The following is a 19750-nucleotide window of genomic DNA, read 5'->3' on the forward strand; positions in this document are numbered from 1 at the left end:
AACTGATGACCGGCTGGTGACTCCCTTTTTAGCACCTCCTCCTGTCCCATGACTGAGAGCCCTGTGGGGGTGGCCCCCAACCAGGGTCCCCCTAACAGATGCCCTTCCCACCCCCAACACGCATAAGGACTGGGAACAATTAACTCACGCCTCAGACCAGGCCAGATGTTCACGTGGGTATTGGGCTTGCTAACCACATGTGACTCAAGGGCTCCCTCAGAGCTGGGAGTTCCCCCAAGAGGCCACAGAGGGCCACCCTGTCCTGTCACAGTGGGGAAACTAAGGCCCAGAGAGGGCAGGGTATCCTAAGGCCACTCAGGAGTAGAGAGGAGGAAGGAAGCTGCCATTCTGATGCCTGAGCCAGAGCCTTCCTACATCTGCAGACAGTCCCTGGATTTCCCAAGGCTAGCCCTCTTCCTACCCCCAGCCACAAATGTACCCCCCCTCCACTGACACGGGGCCCCCCAGGACCAGGCCTCTCCAGGCTTTACCCAGACTCAGCCACTCACAGCTCTCCAAACAGCTTCTGCCTTCCTGCTGCCTCCAGCCTTTGTCCCCTCCGTCCTCTATTTTAATTGACTTTTTGCCTGGACAACCCCTATTCTTGCCTCAAGACTTGGCTCAGATGTCTCCTCCAGTACGACTTCCGAAGCCACCTCTGCCACCTCCCAGACTGGGCTGGGTCCTCTTCTCTCATTGCCTTCCCAGTTACCATGCTTTAATCACCCCCGCTGTTCTCCCTCTTCCCCTCCAATCTGGGAGCTCACGGTGCAGAGACCTTATTTTAATTCTTTACGTACTCACAGGGCCTGGCCCACTGCATCCAGTTGAATGAGTGCCCGGGTGGATGGATAGGTCAACAGATGAACAGGTGAATGGACAAACAGGTGAACAGCTGGATTGATGGACAAATAGATGGATGGATCAGGTATGGATATGAACACCCGTAGTCCAATACAGAGAAGCTCTTTGATGGGGAGGGAATAACCTATCATCTGCCTCCTCCAAGAGGCGTCCAGCAAAGAGCGGATCCACCTCTATCCTGGGACCCAGTGCCTCATGACCAACAACTGGTTCCAACTCAGCGAGGTCTCCTGAACTCGGCTAATTAGTTAGCTATCAGGGAGTCTATAGGGACCACCTCTGCCTCCTGACATTCTGGAATCTGTATTCCTGAGGGCCCTCCCTCCATACTTCCCTCTGGGTCAGACCTGCCACTCATGCTTGCAGGCATGGAAACAGATTCCTAGGACCAAGAGGCTCTAGAAAACACAGAGTTTGCCCCTCTCCCATTTAACAAATGAGGTAACTCAGGCCAAGCAAGGGCAAGGAATTTTCCCAAGAATGTCTAGCAACAGAGCTGGGATTAGAGCTTGGGCCCCCCAGCTCGTTCGTGCATGCATGCAGCAAATACATATGGAGCACCTGACGTGTGCCAGGTTCGTGCCTTCTCCCTGGCATACTAAGTCTGTAAATAAACCCTCATGCCAATTCCCAAAGCCCTTTCCATGTCCCATCATGACTTCCTCCCAGCTTCCCAGCAGGCTTATCAATGCTTCACCAGCTGCACCCTTGGCACAGCCCCTGGGCCAACCCCCTCACCCAGCGAGTGAGGACCGGTTCACTGCCAGGCCCCCCAGTTCACACCACTGCGTGAAGCCGTGCACAGAGGCGGTCACATGCGTGGGCTGAGAGCTCCGCATTCCAACCCGCCTCTGGGGGCGGACCTTGTGGGTCCCTGCAAGCAGAGCCTTGCCAGCTCTGACTGAAGCCAAGTGTTCAAGTCCCACAGCTGTTCTACAGGTGGGAGAAGGAGCTCATCATGGCACCTGGATCTCAGGCCAGGCACACACCTCCGAACTCCTGCCCAGACCGGGGAGTGTGTAGAAGGAGAGGCCGGGGAGAGGCGCCTGGAGGCTGGGTGTTTGCAGACCGGCTGAGTCGGCAGCAGGCTCCTCCCCACATGGCCATCAGCAAGGGCAGCGTGGAGGCAGCCGGTCCTGGAGAGATGGGGGCTCGCCATGGGGCGCAGGAGCCCAGACCTGGGCAAGCCATGGCCATGCACTGGGCCCATTCTGTAGACCTTCCTGGTGGAGGTGACCTCACTGACGACATGGAACTACTCAGTATCTGAGGGCCGAAAGAAGGTTCAGCTGCACATAACAGAAAAACTTCTGGGAACAAGTCAATGAACGGGAGAACCAAAGAACGAGGAAGGACAACAGAACCAGAAGCTTCTAGCATGAAATTAATACGATGCAGACTAGTTCTGGCCAGCGAAGCATGAGCAGTGCTCAGCATCACCTCCTGTCCGGGCAGTGAAGGCCTGGTGTGCCTTCTCCTCCCCTCTTTTCCAGGGTGACCTTGGGTGATTCCCAAACTGTACCTCGCATACACATCACCTGTGGGTCTCATTAAAATGCAGATTGTTCTGGGCGGGGCCTGGGATTCTTCCTTCCAAACAAGCACCTGGGTGGTACGGACATCTGAGCACACATGTGGGGAGGAAAAGGCCTGCCCGGCTCCACTGGACTCTTCGTGAGCAAAGATGAACCTTCATTGGGTTAAGCCACTGAGATTTGGGGATTTGTGACCTCGGCATAGCCTAATGTCCCTGAGTGACACCTTAGGATAGGGGACTGTCATGCAGACAGGCCACCAATATTTCCGGAGTAGCTGCCATGAACTCATTTTGTGCCCCAGGGGCCTCCCTCTTCAGGAGGCGCTCGCTCTCCCGGGGGTGCAGCGCAAGGTGGGCACCTGAAAGGGGGAGCCCCTTAAATTTGCTCCGTCGGGGCATCTAGGAGCACCCCTGTGCGCCCCCTAATCCCAGCACTGTGAGTCACGGCGGAGCTGGAATTTGAAGCCAGGACCTTTTGACTGACAAGGCTGTGTGTCCTTCCAGTAATGCAAAGGGCAGCCTGGCTCATTCCGGGATCTTATTCTGGGGGGCTAGAGCAGCAGCCAAGAGACTCAGGGGTGCCCTGGACTGTCCCATCCGTCCGGCACCAAACTCGGCAGTTTGGGGGCCCAACCCACTCGTGTCCGGTCAGCAAAGTGGCAGTTCCCGCCATAGGCTTTCAACACTCTGAACTGTGTGCGGAAGGCTCATCTGACACCCCCATCGCCAAATCCCCCGATGCCAGCCTGCGTACTTCCGGAACTGGCCAGGCCCAGGGCCTCCCTGCCCGGTGCACACGCTGCCACCCGCAGTTATTAGAACAAGTTCCCAGCAAACAGGCACACTCTGACTCACAGCGGCCCGCCGGGGGAGGGCTGGGGTGGCAGGATTTCCACTCATCTCTCGTGGCCTCCCTGGCTGCCACCGGCCCACGCCTTCTTCACTCCCCCGGGACCCCACGGCGGCCTCACCTCCTCACTGTCCGTGGAGCCTCCCCTCCGATGTTGCCATGAGCAGTGCCTCTCGCCAGCTCCTCCTCACACCCAAACCCTCCTGTCTTCTTGCCTCAGAGAGAGAAGTGGTCCCACCTGCTCCTCCCGGAAAAACGAATCAGTAGTGATGAGGTCAGAAGAGCAAGTATCTAGAAGGGGCATGAGGAACCTTCTGGAAATGTATCCTGCTCTGGGTGGTGGTTACATAGGCGTGCACACATGCAAAGAGTTGTTGAGATGTACACTTCACACTAGCACGTTAACCCTCGACCTAAAAGACACATGCCACAGAGAGCTCTAGGAGCAGGAGCCGAAGAAAATAACAGAAACCATAGTGGAAGGTTCTGGAGTCAAATGGACCTGGAACTGAACACCTGGCTCTAGTTTCTAGCTGTGTAACCTTAGACAAGTTACTTAACCTCTCTGAACCTCACTTTCCTACTGAGGCGTAGACTGTGAGGACGAGAAACACTATTTAGCACCGGGCTGGCTTCCTCTGAGGGCCCTTTATATAATCGCTTTCATTGTTGCTGAAACCAGTGGTGTCAGCAAAGACCGGGCAAGGGAGGGTCTTCCCCCGGCACGGGCACTAAGAGGGACTAAGACGGTCTGTAGAGAATTTAAAGATAAAATCGATGAGGGGCACCTGGATGGCTCAGCTGGTTGAGTCCAACTCTTGATTTCGGCTCAGAGTGTAATCTCAGTTTGTGAGATCAAGCCCCTCATCGGACTCTGTGCTGACAGCACAGAGCCTGCTTGGGGTTCTCTCTCTTTTCTCTCTCTCTCAAAATAAATAAAATAAACATTTATAAAAAGGATAAAATTGATGAGAAGTTGGTATATAACTATAAATCATGTCAGTATATAAATCATGTCAATCATGATAAATTCATGACAAAGTACTTTGTCCCAAAAATATCTCTTTTTTGGTCCAAGTTCTGAACAATTGATGAAGCAACTGTTAAATTTTAATAATGTGTGTGTAAGCTTCCAATCAGCACATTTTAATTCTTTATCCTTTAATAAACCTGTCCTTTGTGGAAGTGAACTTGGAGAGCACTAGGAAGACAGCTGCCCACTGCACACGAGCTCATGCCCGCTGCACACGAGCTCAGGAGCACACGTTCACTGAGAGCAGAAGCGCCTGACGGCTTGGAATATTGCACAGCACCCGGCTCTAACCCTGGGGGTGAGAGTTCTGCACCGCAACAGTGGATGAAAAGCAGCAATGGACGCTGAGTGATACTGAACACGGGGATATAGGTCTTTCAATTCCCTCGTTCTATGTGACTCCTGGGAGTTTGGGTTTGTGCTTAAAATTTAAAACAGCGAGGGGCACCTGGGTGTTGGTTAGCATCTGACTTCAGCTCAGGTCATGATCTCGCAGTCCATGAATTCGAGCCCTGCGTCGGGCTCTGTGCTGACAGCTCACAGCATAGAGCCTGCCCCTCCCCGCTCCTCCCCCCCCACCCCGTGTCTCAAAAATAAACATTAAAACTGTGAAACAGTGTGAACTGTGGAGGGTGGTGATTTTCTTTGGTAAGCGCAAATTTTGGTTCATACATGAGAAGTATTTGTTTCATCTTATGATTATTATGGAAAATGATTCTGTTGTGCGAAGGAGGGGTGCTTGGCGGTGACCCACTCCATGCATGGTCCGGCACGCCTCTGACGGAAATACAAGCGTTTATAGACAAACACTGCATGTCCTTCCCTGCAGCCCAAGGGTCGCCCTGCCCTCCCCCTCCACCCAGCACCCAGTAATGGAGACCGTACGCTTCCATCTTCACCCGCCTTCCCCATCGCCTCCTTCCCCAGGACGGGGCTGGGAGGGGGTCTCCCCCTAGGAGGCCCCACTCAGTCTGGCCCCTGTATCAGGTCCCCCTTCTTCCTCCCCCACCGCCCATTCTGGAACCCAGCGCCTTCGCTTCAAGGTTTGGGTGGCGGTGGAGATTATGGGGGCCAAAGCCCTCCCCAGCCACCCCTCAACACCACCTGTGATCGTCTTCGCCGAATGCCACAATCCCAGCACATGTGCTCACACCTGTCAGGCCTGGTGGCTGGGTCCTCGGAGACGCCCCCAGATACGGCGGAGATGAACTAGGCATCCTGCTCCCCACATAGAACCCCACTTCCCATCTCCATCGGCTCCGGCCACACCTGTGGCTCCCAGCATCGGCACGCTGCCGTGCCCGCGCCCACGGTGTTTGCCCTCTGTCTGCAACATTCTCCTTCTCACACCCGCCCTTTCCATGGCTCTCTGTAAAGGCGCCTCCCCCAGAAAGCCGCCCCTCACCTTCGGTCTGAACAAGGACCCCTCCTCAGAATGCCCCGGAATTCCACCTGGTTTCCCTCTGTCTCCACCCCCTCTAGGCTTTGTCCTAAGGTCACTCCTGGGTCTCCAGCCCTGCAGAGGGGGCCTCAGAGATGGCTGAATTAGACGAAGTGGATCGGGTTCTTCTAGATCATTTGGCAGGGGCCCAGCAAGTGTCGGCACACAGTAGGTCCAGCCTGCACGGGCTCACCCACCAGGGGCCACCTTCCAGCCCGGGGAGGCCCCTTGTTGCCAAAAGCAAACAGGCCGCCCAGGGAAGTTTTGCTCTGGGTCACACCCGCCTCTGGGTGGCTGCCAATCTTCTTGCCAGAAACCGCAGGCCCAGCCGAAACTGCCCGGAGTCCCGGCCACGGGGCTTCAGAGGACTTGGGTCCGCGCTGCAAAGGGGGTATCTGCTGAGCTCTTTCTGGATCCATAGCCCCCTGGGGGGGTGCAGGCAGGGGTCGGGCCAGGGCTCAGCAGCAGCAGCAGCAGCTCAGGAAGGCCCTCTTCTTGGGCTGGGAGGAGCCAGACAGGCCTCTGCCAGCCTGTCACAGGCTCCTGGCACGGGCATTGGCTCCGGCTTTCACACACGGGCACGCGCACACACACACTCACACTGGCAGACACCCTCTTGGTGGCCTCCACGGTCTCATCTTCAGGTAAATGGGCTCATCAGTGGGAGTATGAAGATGGGGAGAGAATCAGGAATGCAGAGTCCAGCACGTGTGTATATTTGTGTGTGCATGTGCATCTGTGTGTGTGTGTGTGTGTGTGTGTGTGCGCGTGTGGGTGTGCCTGGGAGTGACCTCACAGCTGCCGGAACATGAAGACTTACAGGTCCTGCCTCCCAGGCTCAAAGCCGGCTCCGTGGGGGACACAGTGACATGAGAATCACACCACAGACCCACCTTCTGGCCTTCTCTCTCCTCTGCCTCCTCTCAAAGGTAAGGGGGCCCTGGGCCCCAAAACATCCTGCTGACTTGCTTGGTGTGCTGGGGAGGTATGAAATCACTGCCCAGGATCCCCTTATGTCGGGCACAGCCCAGCTTCCCTCCCGGCACCCAGAGAGTTGTCTCTGGCCAGCTCTGCTGTGTGACCTCGGGAAAGTCCCTTCTCCTCTCTGAGCCTCAGCTCCTTCCTCAGATAAATGATCTGAGCATTTATGATCTGGGCATAATGATCAGGAGGCTGTTGTGAAGATCATTTATGGCAATTCATCGAAAGTACTCAGCACAGGACCTGGAACGTGGCAGGTGTTGGAAAGAAGAGGGTGGTGACCAGTAGCAGTCCCCAGGGTCCCACGAAGCTGAGGTGGGGGTGTCCCCATCACTGATAGGGAGACACAACATATAACCTGCTTTGCCTAACTGTGAGCCAGGGTTTGAACGGATGTTTGTGTCTAACTGATTGGAAAAGTCCATGCTGTAGGGGCATTAATGGTGTTGGCAGGGAGGGATGGTCTGCAGACCCTGGCTGAAAGGGGCCAGGGAGACACCTCGTGGAATAATGATTTTCTCTTAGGGGACGTTTTTCAGAACGTTTATGAAATATCCACCTTACCTAACATATCCAACAACCTCATAAGGAATTATTATCTCCTTGTTTCAGTCAAGCAAGGCTCAGAGAGGGCAAGCAACTTGACTAACATCACACAGCAAAGAAGCAGCAGAGTAATGGGGGAAGTGGAGCCCAGGATAGGCTTGAGTGTGTGGAGGGTGGGAAGGGGCACTTCTATTTGTGCCTCTCCTGCCTGTGGCTCTCCCCTACCTGAAACAGGGCCATGGCTGCTGAGCCGTCATTCCCCCAGCAAATGCTGAGTTCCTGACGCCATGGAGGCTGGCGGCGTGACCGCAAGCCATGATCTCAGCGGTGGGCAAGGCTGAGACCCCGCTGACACCCCAATCCCACTGTTTGTTCTCCCGAAGGGGCCCAGCAGAGCATCACGCTTAGGTGGCTGTTAGTTGGGGGCTTGGGGTTCTGGGCCCAGGCTTATATCAAAGACCAAAATGGAGCCACCCTGGACTCACTGTCCAATGAATATCCACTCACCCTCCATTCCCCCTGGTCCCAAGGAGCCAGCAGCGTCCTGGACAGGACCCAGGGACCTGGTCATCACGAACACAGAAAGCCACAACAATCCTCCAACTGAGAATCCTGAAGCTTCTGGCCGGCTGTGGGCTCCTGGGCTCAGGCCTGTGACCAGGGGCAGGTGGCAGAGACCTGGAAACGCACAAAGTCGCGGTGACCAGGAGCTAGCGGTGACCTTTTATCCCTGTCACAATTTCGAGATAGGTGGTCTCCACCCTGTTTTACTGAGGAGGAAGCAGCCTCCTCCCCCACGAAGCAGTTCAGCGGCATGTGGAAGGTCACACAGCCAGTCAGTGGGAGAACTTGGATTTCAGCTCTTCCCTAGAATATTCCGTATCCAGGGCACTTCCCCTTGGGGACCACCGCAAGGGTCTGGAAAAGCCGTGTGTGCAGGGGGTGGTTAGGAAGGGCATGGGTATAGGGGGGGATCAGAGAGGGCCTATCTCTCCTTGATGTGCTCCCTTGACCTGTCACTGTCTGTCCTGAACAAATGGATAAACTGAGGCAGAGGCTAAGCTGGCAAACAGCCGCCCAGGGACCAGAGGCAGGTGTGGTAATTAAGAGCCCGGGCCTTGGGTTCCCGTGAACCTGGCACTACAGTTTTGAGCCTCTATTTCCTTGTCTCTATAGTGGGCACAATGCCACTACCCCATCTTGCAGGGCTAAATGAGATGACACATTATGGCTCACGGTGACTGTCAGCCACAATCACTGATATTAGTGGCCCCTCCTGCGTTTCAGGACTTGCCACGCTTGCCCAGCAGAGAGCCGAAGTGGGAACCTGGGTGCAAATCAGAAGGTCTGTGGCCTGGCACCCCGGCTTTCAGGTGGGAGGGACCCGGAGCCAGTTCTGGTCAGAGTCCCCACTTCCCACTAAGCAAGGGAGCCCATCCTCTGGTCTGAAAGGGAACCCCAGAGTCTGACTGATTGCTCACCGGGTCATTTCCATGCGAACAATTTCTAGATTTATTAAAATGCAGAATTAGACTCATCAAGTGGGGCCCCAGATACTGCAACAGACTTCCAGGGGATGCTGCGGCTGCTGGCCCACACGGCTCTTTGAGGAGCAAGGCGAGCCCATCTTTTCTAGAATCTCTTTGGTATCACCCAGTCTCCTGCTTGGAATTCCTGCAGAAACGGGAAGCTCCAGGCCAGAGCTGCACACTTGAGTCTGTTACCAGCGCTGCCCTAGCCTAGAACGTGGGAGTACCTCCTGGTCTGTGACGCCCCCTCCCACCCAAGGCTGGTTGGCCAGTTTGGGGCGGCCCCTGGTGGCCAAGGTGTGAACCGCAGGCCACTGAACGCAGATTTGCAGGACGGGAGTGTTGGGGCTAAATTGGGATTAGGGCAAAGGGGTCATTGCCTGCTTTGGGGCCACACCGAAGATGGGAGGTTATTAGTTCGATCTTTGTAAACTGTAAGTCTTCCGTTCTCCCGATGGGTCGCTCATGGAGGGGGCCACTGGGAACATCTTGAGTTATGCCTGCTTCTTGGTCCCCACCTTCAAATGGACATATGGGGAGACAATGGCATCTGGTTTCTGGTTTGGTTGCGTCTCTGTCCTGAGTGGAGAGTAACGGTCAGGACACGGGTCGATACCCACCTTGGGGGTGGGTCCCTGGCCCAGGCTTTCCCCCATTACAGCATCCTGAAGGAGGAGGCGGGCTCTCAGCTCTGTGGCTAACACACTGTGACTTTTGGCAAGACCCTTGCTCTCTCTGGAGCTGAGGGTCCCCACCTCTCCACGGCAGGGGGTTGGGGCTTAGAACTGCAGCCGGGGAGCCAAAAGCCTAGCTGTGCATCAGAAGTCCTGAGCGGCTTTGTACAAATACAGATTCCAGGGCCCTGCCTCTGGAAGTTCTATTTGGTAAGTCCCCGCGGAGGCCTGCGGACCAGTGCCTTCCCAAGTTTCCTGGCTGATTTGATAAGTATCCAGAAACATATTCTGGATTGTTCCAACAATCAAGAACATCTATGATACGGTTTGATTTATTTAGCTGTCAAGATAAATATTTGCAGTCTGTGTGCTAGAAAATGTACAGTGCCTTGTCGTTTTAATCCTTTGTGCTGTGGCGTTTGCCTTTCTGTACGTGTCCAGAGGGCGGGGCCTCAGCCCTTCCTTGCCATTCCCAAAAGTGACCATCATTTGCTAAATAAACTGAGCACCTACTCCATGCCAGGCTGCATGCTCAGGGTTTGACCTGCATCACTTTTTTCCAAACAATGCTCTGAATTAAGTACTGCTATTGCCCCCTTTACAGATTGGGAAAATGAGGCTCAGAGAGCTTAAGTAACTTGCCCAAGGTCACTCAGCTAATAAAAGGCAGAGTCAGGATTGGAACTCTAGTCCAAAGTTCTAGCTCATGACCAGAATGCCACACTGTCTCTTAGGAAGGAGTGTCACGAAGTTCAAGGCCAGGTCTGTGTGACCCTAGGGCCAAAGTGTTCACCTCTCACTGCCCCCCTTGAACGGCCGTGGCTGAGTGACATCTCTGTCTCTGCAGGTGTGTGCCCAGCTGTGCCCAACACCGTGTGTCTGCCCCTGGCCGCCACCCCGATGCCCGCCGGGGGCGCCCCTGGTGCTGGACGGCTGCCGCTGTTGCCGGGTATGCGCACGGCGGCTGGGAGAGCCCTGCGACCATCGCCACGTCTGCGACCCCAGCCAGGGCCTGATCTGCCAGCCCGGGGCAGGCCCTGGTGGCCAAGCGGCCGTGTGCCTCTGTAAGCAGGTTTGCGGGACTCATGGTGGATGTATTTGGGAGGGTTGAGGCTGAGGGGACCTGAGTCAAAGAGAAGCTCTTCTCTCTCTACCTCCTTACGTCAGGTGCACCAGCCATTCCGGCCAAACTCGGGGACCCGCGGTTCCCTGGGCCCTCCCTCTGCTCCCCTCCCCCAACCTTGTCTTTGCTCCAACCGTGCCTGCCACCTGAGCAGCTCCCCCCTTCCTACCTGTCCAAGTCACAACCCACTGTCAAAGGTGAGCTCAAACACTCCTCCCCTGAGAAGCCCCCCCAGATTATTCAAAGCAGATGTCACTATCCTTTCTCGGGATCTTCACACCCTTTTGGGAAAATAAAAGTATAGCTGCTTATTTAGGGGAGCGTGCATCTCAAGCACTGTGCTGGAACTTGCCACATAATCCTCACATAAATCACATAATCCTCACAATGATCCTTTCAGACCCATTTTATAGATGAGCAAACTGAGGCTCAGTAATAGTAACTGGCATGACTGCTGTTACACAGGTTGGGACCAGGTCACACAGGTTCTAAAGCAACATTTTGTTCTGTCTTCCCCCTGGATTGGGAGCCCTTGGGCTATCATTTGAGTCCTGAGTTTGCCATTTACGAGTGACCTTGAACATGTTGCATTTCTCAGCATTTTAGGCTGAGAACCTCTGGTTCTTTAGGTCAGAGTTTCTCAACTTTACTCTTTGGGGCCAGATAACTGTTTGTTATAATTCTTGGGGCGGGGGGTTGTCCTGCACAGGGGAGGACACTTAGCAGTATTCCAGCAGCATGTCCCCCACCCTCAACCATGACAATCTGTCTCAGACGTTGTCAAATGTCTCCTGGGGAACAAAATCATCTCCATTTGAGAACCACTGCCTTAGAGGAACAGAAACATGTGAGGGTGTTCTTTTTTTTTTCTTTACTTTAAAAAAATTTTTTTTTAATGTTTTATTTATTTCTGAGAAAGAGAGAGAGGCAGCATGAGCAGGGGAGGGTCAGAGAGAGAGGGAGACACAGAATCTGAAACAGGCTCCAGGGTCTGAGCTGTCAGCACAGAGCCCAACGCGGGGCTCGAACCCACAAACTGTGAGATCATGACCTGAGCCGAAGCCGGATGCCTAACCAACTGAGCCCCCCAGGTGCCCCTCTTTTTTCTTTTTTTTAATAAGTCTTATAAGCAATCGACCTCTTTCATCTATTTGCATGAATCATTTTAAGAAGATAAGAACAAGAGTGGGGCTCATGAATCATTGATAATGAGCCCACATATAGAAACAAACAAGGCTTAAAGAACAGCAACAAGACTAACAGACATAAAGTTATCAATACTAAACCCTCGTTAAATGCTTTTTATGATCAGGGAAGAATAATCATGGGAAAGTAGTGATTTGTTTTATAAACTCTAGATGATCACTAAAGGAAAAAATGAGACAAGTAATACTTAGTTCACCAGGCCGTTGTTTCAATCAGCCAGGATACACGGAAAGCACTTGCCCAAGCCTTATTTTTGAACATTTGCGTAGCGCTTACCATGTGCAAGGCACTAAGGGTTTCACAAATATTACCTCATTTAATCTCATGACAACCATATGAGATTGGTCCTGATGTCATCTGCATTTTATAAATGGGGGGAAAAAAGAGGCACAGAGAGGTTAGGTGACTTCCTCAGGGTCACACAGCTCATAAGGAGCTGAGCTGGGATTTGAACTCAGGGAGGTGGCTCCGCACTGTTCCTTTCTATCACTCTGTTGCCCGACACTCGGCATATGAATAGTACATAGTGGCTGTTATTGTCACTAAGTTTATTGAGGGGCTTTTCTTAGTCCATCTTGGTTCAGACTTCAAACAGCTAGAGATCAGAAATGTGTTTATAAAGACTTTGCTTCTTCCTACAACTCCCAGCCCTGGGCAGGCAACATAGTGGGTGTCCATGAACCAAATCTGGAGACTGGCGAACCTCCCAGGTGAGCCAGAGCCGCTGAGACCTCACGGAGGCTGAGTCTAGGTCTCAGCACCGGAAGGAATATTCTTCCAAAACTGTCAGTTCCTAGCTGGCAGAGCTTGACGGCCGACTCCAGACTGTGTGTGTGTCCATCAAGCTCCTGATCCGCACCCCCCAAGCGTGCAGCCTCCACAGCTCAGCCGAGGGCCTCTCCACCCTTCCTGTGGCTTGAGTTCCAGACCTTGCAGTCATTCTTGACGTCTCTCGTTTTTGCACATCCCACATACTTCCCACCAGCAAAGTCTTCAGAATGTTTCTAGAACCGGAAATTTAGTCCCTTCCCAGTCAAGCCACTGCCACCAGCCTGGTCTGAGCCCCATCATCACGTGCTGGATGTTGTAGCGGCCGCATAACGGTCTCCCTGCTTCTGTCCTTGCCTTAGTCTGTTCCCAACGCAGCAGCCGCAGGGCCCTTTCAATACATACATCAGATCACATCCCTCCTCGGCCTCAAGGCCTCTAAGAGCTTCCCACCTCCTCCGAGTAAAAGCCAACGTCCTCTCGGTGGCTATGAGACCCCACAGAGTCCTGTTCCTACTTTCTCTCTGACCCCGTCAACCCCCTCTCTCCCTCCCACTCTCTGCTTCAGCCACACTGGTCTATTTTGTTCCTTAAATATCCTAGGGGGGCTCCTACCTCAGGGCCTTTGCACTGGCTGTTTGCTCTACCAGTGTTTTTTCCCCCAGATATGTGCTTGGCAAGTTCCTGCACCTCCTTCACATCTTTATTCAAATATCACCCTCTTGCTGAGGCCTTCCCTGATCACCATTTTCAACACGCTTCTCTTGAACCCTTCCCTTGATTATTTTTCTGGCTCTAATCACCATCTGACATCATAAACGCTACTTGCTTATTGTTTTATTTCCACTAGAGTGAAAGCTCCAATGAGGGCAGGATTTTTGCCTGTTTTAATCATTGCTATATCACAAGTACCTAGAACAGTGCCTGATGCATAGCAGGCACCCAATAAATAAGTGTTGGATGAATGAATGATAGAGATAGTTCTAGAGAAGCTACCAGGAACAGGCACCCTATTTATTGAGCATGTCTTGTGAGCAAGCCCTTTACATACTTGATTTCACTTTACCCTTAATAACGAGGTAGGTCCTATTATTAAACCTATTTTGCAGATGAAGGGACTGGGCTCAGAGAGGTTAATTCACCTGCTTGAGGTCACACAGTATGCAAGTGACTGAAGATAAAAAACAAAAAACCTTGTCATTTCTTCTCCTGTAAGGGACTCTCAGAGGGAAAGAAGGATGCAGAAACTGCCAGATAATAAGACTGGACTCTGAAGTTTTTTTTTTTCTTTAGTTGTTTAATGTTTATTTATTTATTTACAGAGAAAGAGCATGAGAGAGAGAGAGAGAGAAAGCAGAGGGGGATGGGGGGAGGGGCAGAGAGCAAGGGGAGAGAGTCCCAAGCAGGCTCCATGCTGTCAGTGCAGAGCCTGACGCTGGGCTCAATCTCACAAACCATAAGACCGTGACCTGAGCCAAAATCGAGAGTCGGCTGCTTAATGGACTGAGCCTCCCGGGCACCCCGGGCCTAAAGTTATTTGAGGGAGGTTGCTGCACAAGAAGGTGTTGGAAGGGCCTGGAAGAGGCAACTGTGTGTGTATATGGGGGGTGGGGGATCCAAGGATGAGTACGTTTGAGGCACGTCATGTGTTTGGGGCCACGCACCAGGGTGCACACAGACCCCAGCGCAGGGGGTGGCTGCCCAGGGACCATTGCCCGCACCCCCAAGCGGCTCTGAGCTGGAGGACCCAGGAGGGGTGCCAGGAAACCTTGCTAAAATTATCACCACTCTGCTGACTTTCCTAAACAATCCCTCTGTTTACCAGTCATCCCAGCGACCAGGAGGCCCCAGGGCTGTGGCATCAGGAGTCTGGTGGGAGACCCGGGCTTGGCCAGGCTTAGGGTGCAGATTAAGGCCCAGCTGCCCCCTACGGTTTCCAGGAAACCAGCGGCCACATGATCCAGGCCAAGAGGCCAGGGGCTTGGAGCCAAAGGGCTGTGGCCTGGAAAGAGCGGGGGGAGAGCTGGCGCCCTCCTGTGGTCCTCAGAGGAACTGCGTCACCCGCTCCCGTTCACCTGCTACGTTCCAGACTTGGGGAGAAACCCTTTAAGTACAATGGCGTGTTCAATCCTCAGCGGCCCTGCCACCAGGGTATGGTGGCTCAGAGAGCTGCAGTAACTTGTCTCAGTTTCCACAGCTAGCAAGTGGGGGCAGGGGCTGCCCTCCGCAGCTGTGTGCTAACCAAATTCCTGCCTTATAGGCTCACTAGAGGTTTCTCTCTGAAGTCCTGGGAAAACCTCCCTTCCAGCAAGTCCTTCCCCAGAGCCTCCTGACTCCTCCCAGCTCTCTGTGCTCCCCAGAAGGCTCACTCGCGCCTTTCCACAGCTGGCTCTTCACTCTGTCTTGGAGACGCTGACATCTGTCCCTTGCCTGGGCTTCGATCCCTCAAGGCAAGGACTGTCTTAGTCCTGTCTAGGAGCCCAGGGGATAGCACACTCCATATCTCTGGACTGTATAAGAAGCCGGAACTCTTTTATCAGCGTGTCTCACGTGCTGGGCCTTGCACCAGGCATTGCAAAGGGCATTTCCTGAGCATCTGTGTGTCCCATCCATGCTCTGAGCCGGCCTGGGGGATGGGGGGGGTGCCGGCAGGAGCACTCTCAGCCCCAGCCCTCAAGTAGTGCTTTTCCAGTGGGGGAAGTGGGAACAGCGTTCATATCTTGAGGGCTCCGTTCAAAGACTGTTTCCTGAACACCTACTATATGCCTAGCACTGTGCTGGACATTTTGTACATATTATCTCATGTAACTGAAGGTACTGAGCTGTTCTCATCGATGCTATTGTTAAGGCGACTCAGATCAGTAACTTATCCAAAGTCAAACAGCCAGAAAGTTAAGCCCTAGCCTAGAAGGGGTGACTATAACGTAGCAGGTGTACAATGAAAGTTTGTTGCAGTAACCCTCATTGTGTATGTAAGTTACATATTATTAATATATAGTAGTTATATTAGTAGTAACAACAGAGCATCCAGGATCTATTGAAGATCTCTTTTGTGTTGGATTCATTACAAAAATAATTTCATTTTGTCTATACCAAAACCTTGTGAAAAGAGTATCATTATAACCCATTTTGCAGGTGAGGAAACTGAGGCAAGAAGTGAAGTGGCTTGGCCCAGGTCCATAGCTAATAAAGCAGAGGGGGGCTCAGGCCAGGCCAGCGCCCCCACATCCCCTGTGTCAGGATACAGGACGGCAGGGCAGGCTGGCAGTGAGGACGGGGTGCATATCGCAGGCTGGAGCCCCTTGGCAGTGCCCAGACACTGTAAGGGCACCCCTCTGCGCGCAGCAGGATCTGGGCCAGCTCTGCAGAGAGACCACGTGGAGGATGCGGCTGGCACGGGCTTGCCCAGGGAAAGGCTGGGGGTCACGGCTGGGGGTCTGGTTTCTCCTCTGCAGGGGGAGAGGATGATGGGAGCTGTGAGGTGAACGGCCGCCGGTACCGAGATGGGGAGACCTTCCAGCCCCACTGCAGGGTTCGCTGCCGCTGTGAGGATGGTGGCTTCACCTGTGTGCCCCTGTGCAGTGAGGACGTCCGGCTGCCGACCTGGGACTGCCCGCATCCCAGGAGGGTTGAGGTCCCGGGCAAGTGCTGTCCTGAGTGGGTGTGCGACCAGGGAGGGAGCCTGGGGGTCCAGCCCCTCCCAGCCCAAGGTGAGCGCCGGGTCGGCCNCGACAGGACCTGGGAGGGGTTAGGGGCTGAGGAGCGAGGTGAGCAGAGTGGGGAGGCAGAAGACCTCTTTAAAACGGACAAAACATAAAGTAATATAATTTTAAATCATAAATAATGAAAAATAAAAACTGGTGGCAGAGTGGAGAAGGGAAAGGAGAGCTAGGATACTTGAGCCAAATGCTCGCATTTCGTAGCAGAGGTATGCTGTTGTGACATATGCTATTATTATGGTTCTAATATACCGATATGCATTGTATTTATATCATTTAAATATTAAGTAATATTATTAATATGTAATTATCTGGCTTATCCAAAGAGGAACTCAAAACTGAACGAGGCAAAGTGGTTGCCTCTGGATTGTGGGTAGAGGTGGAGGAAAGACAGTTACCTCGTGCTATAAACTCGTTAAGTTTTAGAGATTTTGTTATAGCTACATCACTGAGTTCTTATGATTATTATATGAACGTGATGTTTTTAAATTTTTTTTTTTTAATTTCTGAGAGAGAGAGAGACAGCGAGAGCAGGGGAGGGTCAGAGGGATAGGGAGATAGAGACTCTGAAGCAGGCTCCAGGCTCTGAGCTGTCAGCGCAGAGCCCAATGTGGGGCTCGAACCCACGACCCGCAAGATCATGACCTGAGCTTAAGTCTCACGCTTAACCGACTGAGCCACCCGGACGCCCCTGAACGTGATGTTTTTAGAGAAAGGCAGCTGAAAAGAAGGCATCGGTCCATTGTTGACGGTGCCACATCGAGAGTAGAGCATGGTGGGTTCAGCATAGTCTGCCCGGGTTCTGAGCCCAGCTGCACTGTTTCCTAGCTGTGGGACTCAGAGAAAGTTGCTCAACTTCTCTGTGCCTCAGTTCCTCCACCTGTAGTATGAGAATAAGGGCATCCACCGCAGAGTTGTGGTGAGACCGGATGAGTAAACTCAAGGAAAGTAGTCACGGCAGTGCCTGGCCCACAGCGCCCCATCTGCGGTAGCGGTAATTATCCCTGTGGTGGAAGGGGACACATCCGCTTAAATGCAGAGCAGGATGCCAGTGAGTTCATCATCTGTATAAAAAGCAGGATAGGGCGCTGTCTGTGCAATTTGATCTCCACTATGTGGGTACATGTGTGAGCACATACGGCACACAAGTGCATATCACAAGCGTTTCTTAACTTTGGCGCTAGTGACACGTGGGCTGGGTAATTCTCAGTTGTGTGGGAGCTGATAGGAAGTTTAGGGGCATCCTGGCTAGATTCCAGTCCTCCCGCTCCCAGCCGTGACCACCAGAATGTCCCTGGACATTGCCAAATGTCCCGNCAAAATCACCCGCAGTTGAGAAACAGTTGGTTAAAAAGGACCAGAAGAAAGGACATTAGAGCAGAATCAGATGTGAGAGGAGGAAAAGCTGGACGTCGGTGAGTCCCCCTCCCCCGCCTTGTTCCAGATACAGCCTGGGAACCTCTAGCACCTTCGTCACTGGGTCACTCGGCACCACTACCACAGGCCACAACCTCCTTCCCGTAAGATACTACGGGGGGAGGGGGTGCAGAAATGAGAAACCAGAGGCGCCTGGGTGGCTTAGTCGGTTAAGCGTCCGACTTTCGCTTAGGTCATGATCTCGCGGTTCGTGGGTTCGAGCCCCGCGTCGGGCTCTGTGCTGACTGCCAGCTCAGAGCCTGGAGCCTGTTTCAGTCTGTGACTCCCTCTCTCTCTGACCCTCCCCTGCTCACGCTGTCTCTCTCTCTCTCTCCCTCTCTCTCTCCTAGAAATAAATAAAACATTAAAAAAAAATGAAATGAGAAACCAGCCACTTATGGGGGACCATCACGGCCAGCACCATCATAGCTCCCTAGTAACCCACACATACAAGGTGCTTACAAATAGGGGCACTGTGCGAAGCACCTCCCCTCCATTATTTTATTTGGACCTAACAATCGACCAGTAGAAAATTTACATGGGAAGAGACCGGGGTCCAGAGAGGTTAAGCAACGCGACCGAGAGGGCACAGCTAGCAGTTAGGTTGACTTGGCTGCCGAGCCGTGACCTCGCGGGGCTGACCCCTCTTTCTTCCCCCTCCCAGGGCCCCAGTTTTCTGGGCTTGTTGCGCCCCCACGCCCCGGCACCCCCTGCCCAGAATGGAGCACAGCCTGGGGCCCCTGCTCAACCACCTGCGGGCTGGGCGTGGCCACCCGGGTGTCCAACCAGAACCGCCTCTGCCGACTGGAGACCCAGCGCCGCCTGTGCCTGTCTGGGCCCTGCCCACCCGGCGGGGGCCGCAGCCCCCGGAACAGTGCCTTTTAGAGCAGGGCTGGGAACGGAGGCTCGGTGCCCACCCTGCCCAGCAGGCAGCCCTGAGGCTGGGCCCTGAGCAGATGGCAGACGGCCCCTCCTCACCCCCTTGACTGGGGCAACCCCCTGGGGGACAAGAATGTTCACAAGCCGTCTGGGCCATCTGGACCCTGAGATAGAGCTGGGATGTATGCCCCAGTCTCCCTTCCTCTACCTCACAGCTTAGGGGGCTGGCCAAGGTTTCCAGGGTCTTCTGGTCCGTTCCCAGCCTCCACACAGACTCCAGCAAACACATGCACAGGCAGACTTTCCAGCAGCCAAGGCAGCCAGCTCCCCCTTAATCATTAGGCCATGGGCAGGTGCCCGGCGGGACTGGCTATTTTTCTGGGGGTGGTGAAGAGGGGCGCACAGATATTCTGAATCTCCTGCTCCCTTTCCTGGAGTTGACACAAAACCGTCCCCAGATCCATGCCTATCCAAGAGCTTGTAGGTCTGGCTTGTGCTGTCTGAGAAGGCCCTCCCCATCCAAGGGCAGGATTCAGAGGCTGCGTTCTTTGTGGAAACCACCAGGTGAAATCACACCGTCTTGAAGAAAGGCAGAAAACAGGCCTGAAAGGGATCCGTTAAACTCAACTCGTATTAACAAGAATGAACCTTTCACGAGCACCTGCAATGTGCCAGGCACTGAGCTAGACGCTATATAGAGGTGGGTGCTTCGCAACATTTAGGACCAGAGAAAATCAGGGGAGAATGAAGGCTTAGCCCCCGGGACTGGGGAACACAGCCTGAAATAAACTCAGCCAAGTGTGAAATTCTGTTTGAAGTCTCATGTTTTGTTTTGTTAAACCTACATATACATTTTCTTTCCTCCTCTGTGATCTATGTCTATATGTTCAAAAAGAAAAACTGTGTTCTCATCGCATTCCAACCAGGAAATTATAAAACACTCTCAGTATTTAAACAGGGGTTTCTTTTTATTAAACTAACTTTATCGAGGCATGGGCTTACACACAGTGAAACACACAGGTCCTAACATATGGTTTAACGAGTCTTTAAAATGTACACGCCTGTGTAATCAATACCTCTGTCAAGGTATTGACATTTCCATCATCTCAGGAGGTTTCCTATGGCCCCTCCCCCTCCCGGGTCATCCCCTCCACCCTCCCAGCCAACCCCTCCCCCCTCCGGGT

General features: G+C 53.4%; 2 protein-coding genes across 2 annotated transcripts in view; both read left to right on the forward strand.

Annotated features, from left to right (window-relative positions):
- STK4 (serine/threonine kinase 4) overlaps positions 1–19750 on the forward strand; it is a 336256-nt gene that overhangs the window by 20646 nt on the left and 295860 nt on the right. The gene's annotated exons all lie outside the window — the stretch shown is intronic.
- CCN5 (cellular communication network factor 5) lies at positions 6333–19356 on the forward strand. The gene is made up of 5 exons (XM_077765248.1): positions 6333–6369; positions 6562–6654; positions 10303–10519; positions 16008–16262; positions 18352–19356. Exons 2-5 carry the CDS (start codon positions 6595–6597, stop codon positions 18570–18572), a joined length of 753 nt encoding a protein of 250 aa, XP_077621374.1. The 5' UTR covers positions 6333–6369; positions 6562–6594; the 3' UTR covers positions 18573–19356.

Source organism: Crocuta crocuta, unplaced genomic scaffold (genome assembly GCF_008692635.1).
Source record: "Crocuta crocuta isolate KB4526 unplaced genomic scaffold, BGI_CrCroc_1.0 scaffold477, whole genome shotgun sequence".
NCBI classification, from domain to species: domain Eukaryota; kingdom Metazoa; phylum Chordata; class Mammalia; order Carnivora; family Hyaenidae; genus Crocuta; species Crocuta crocuta.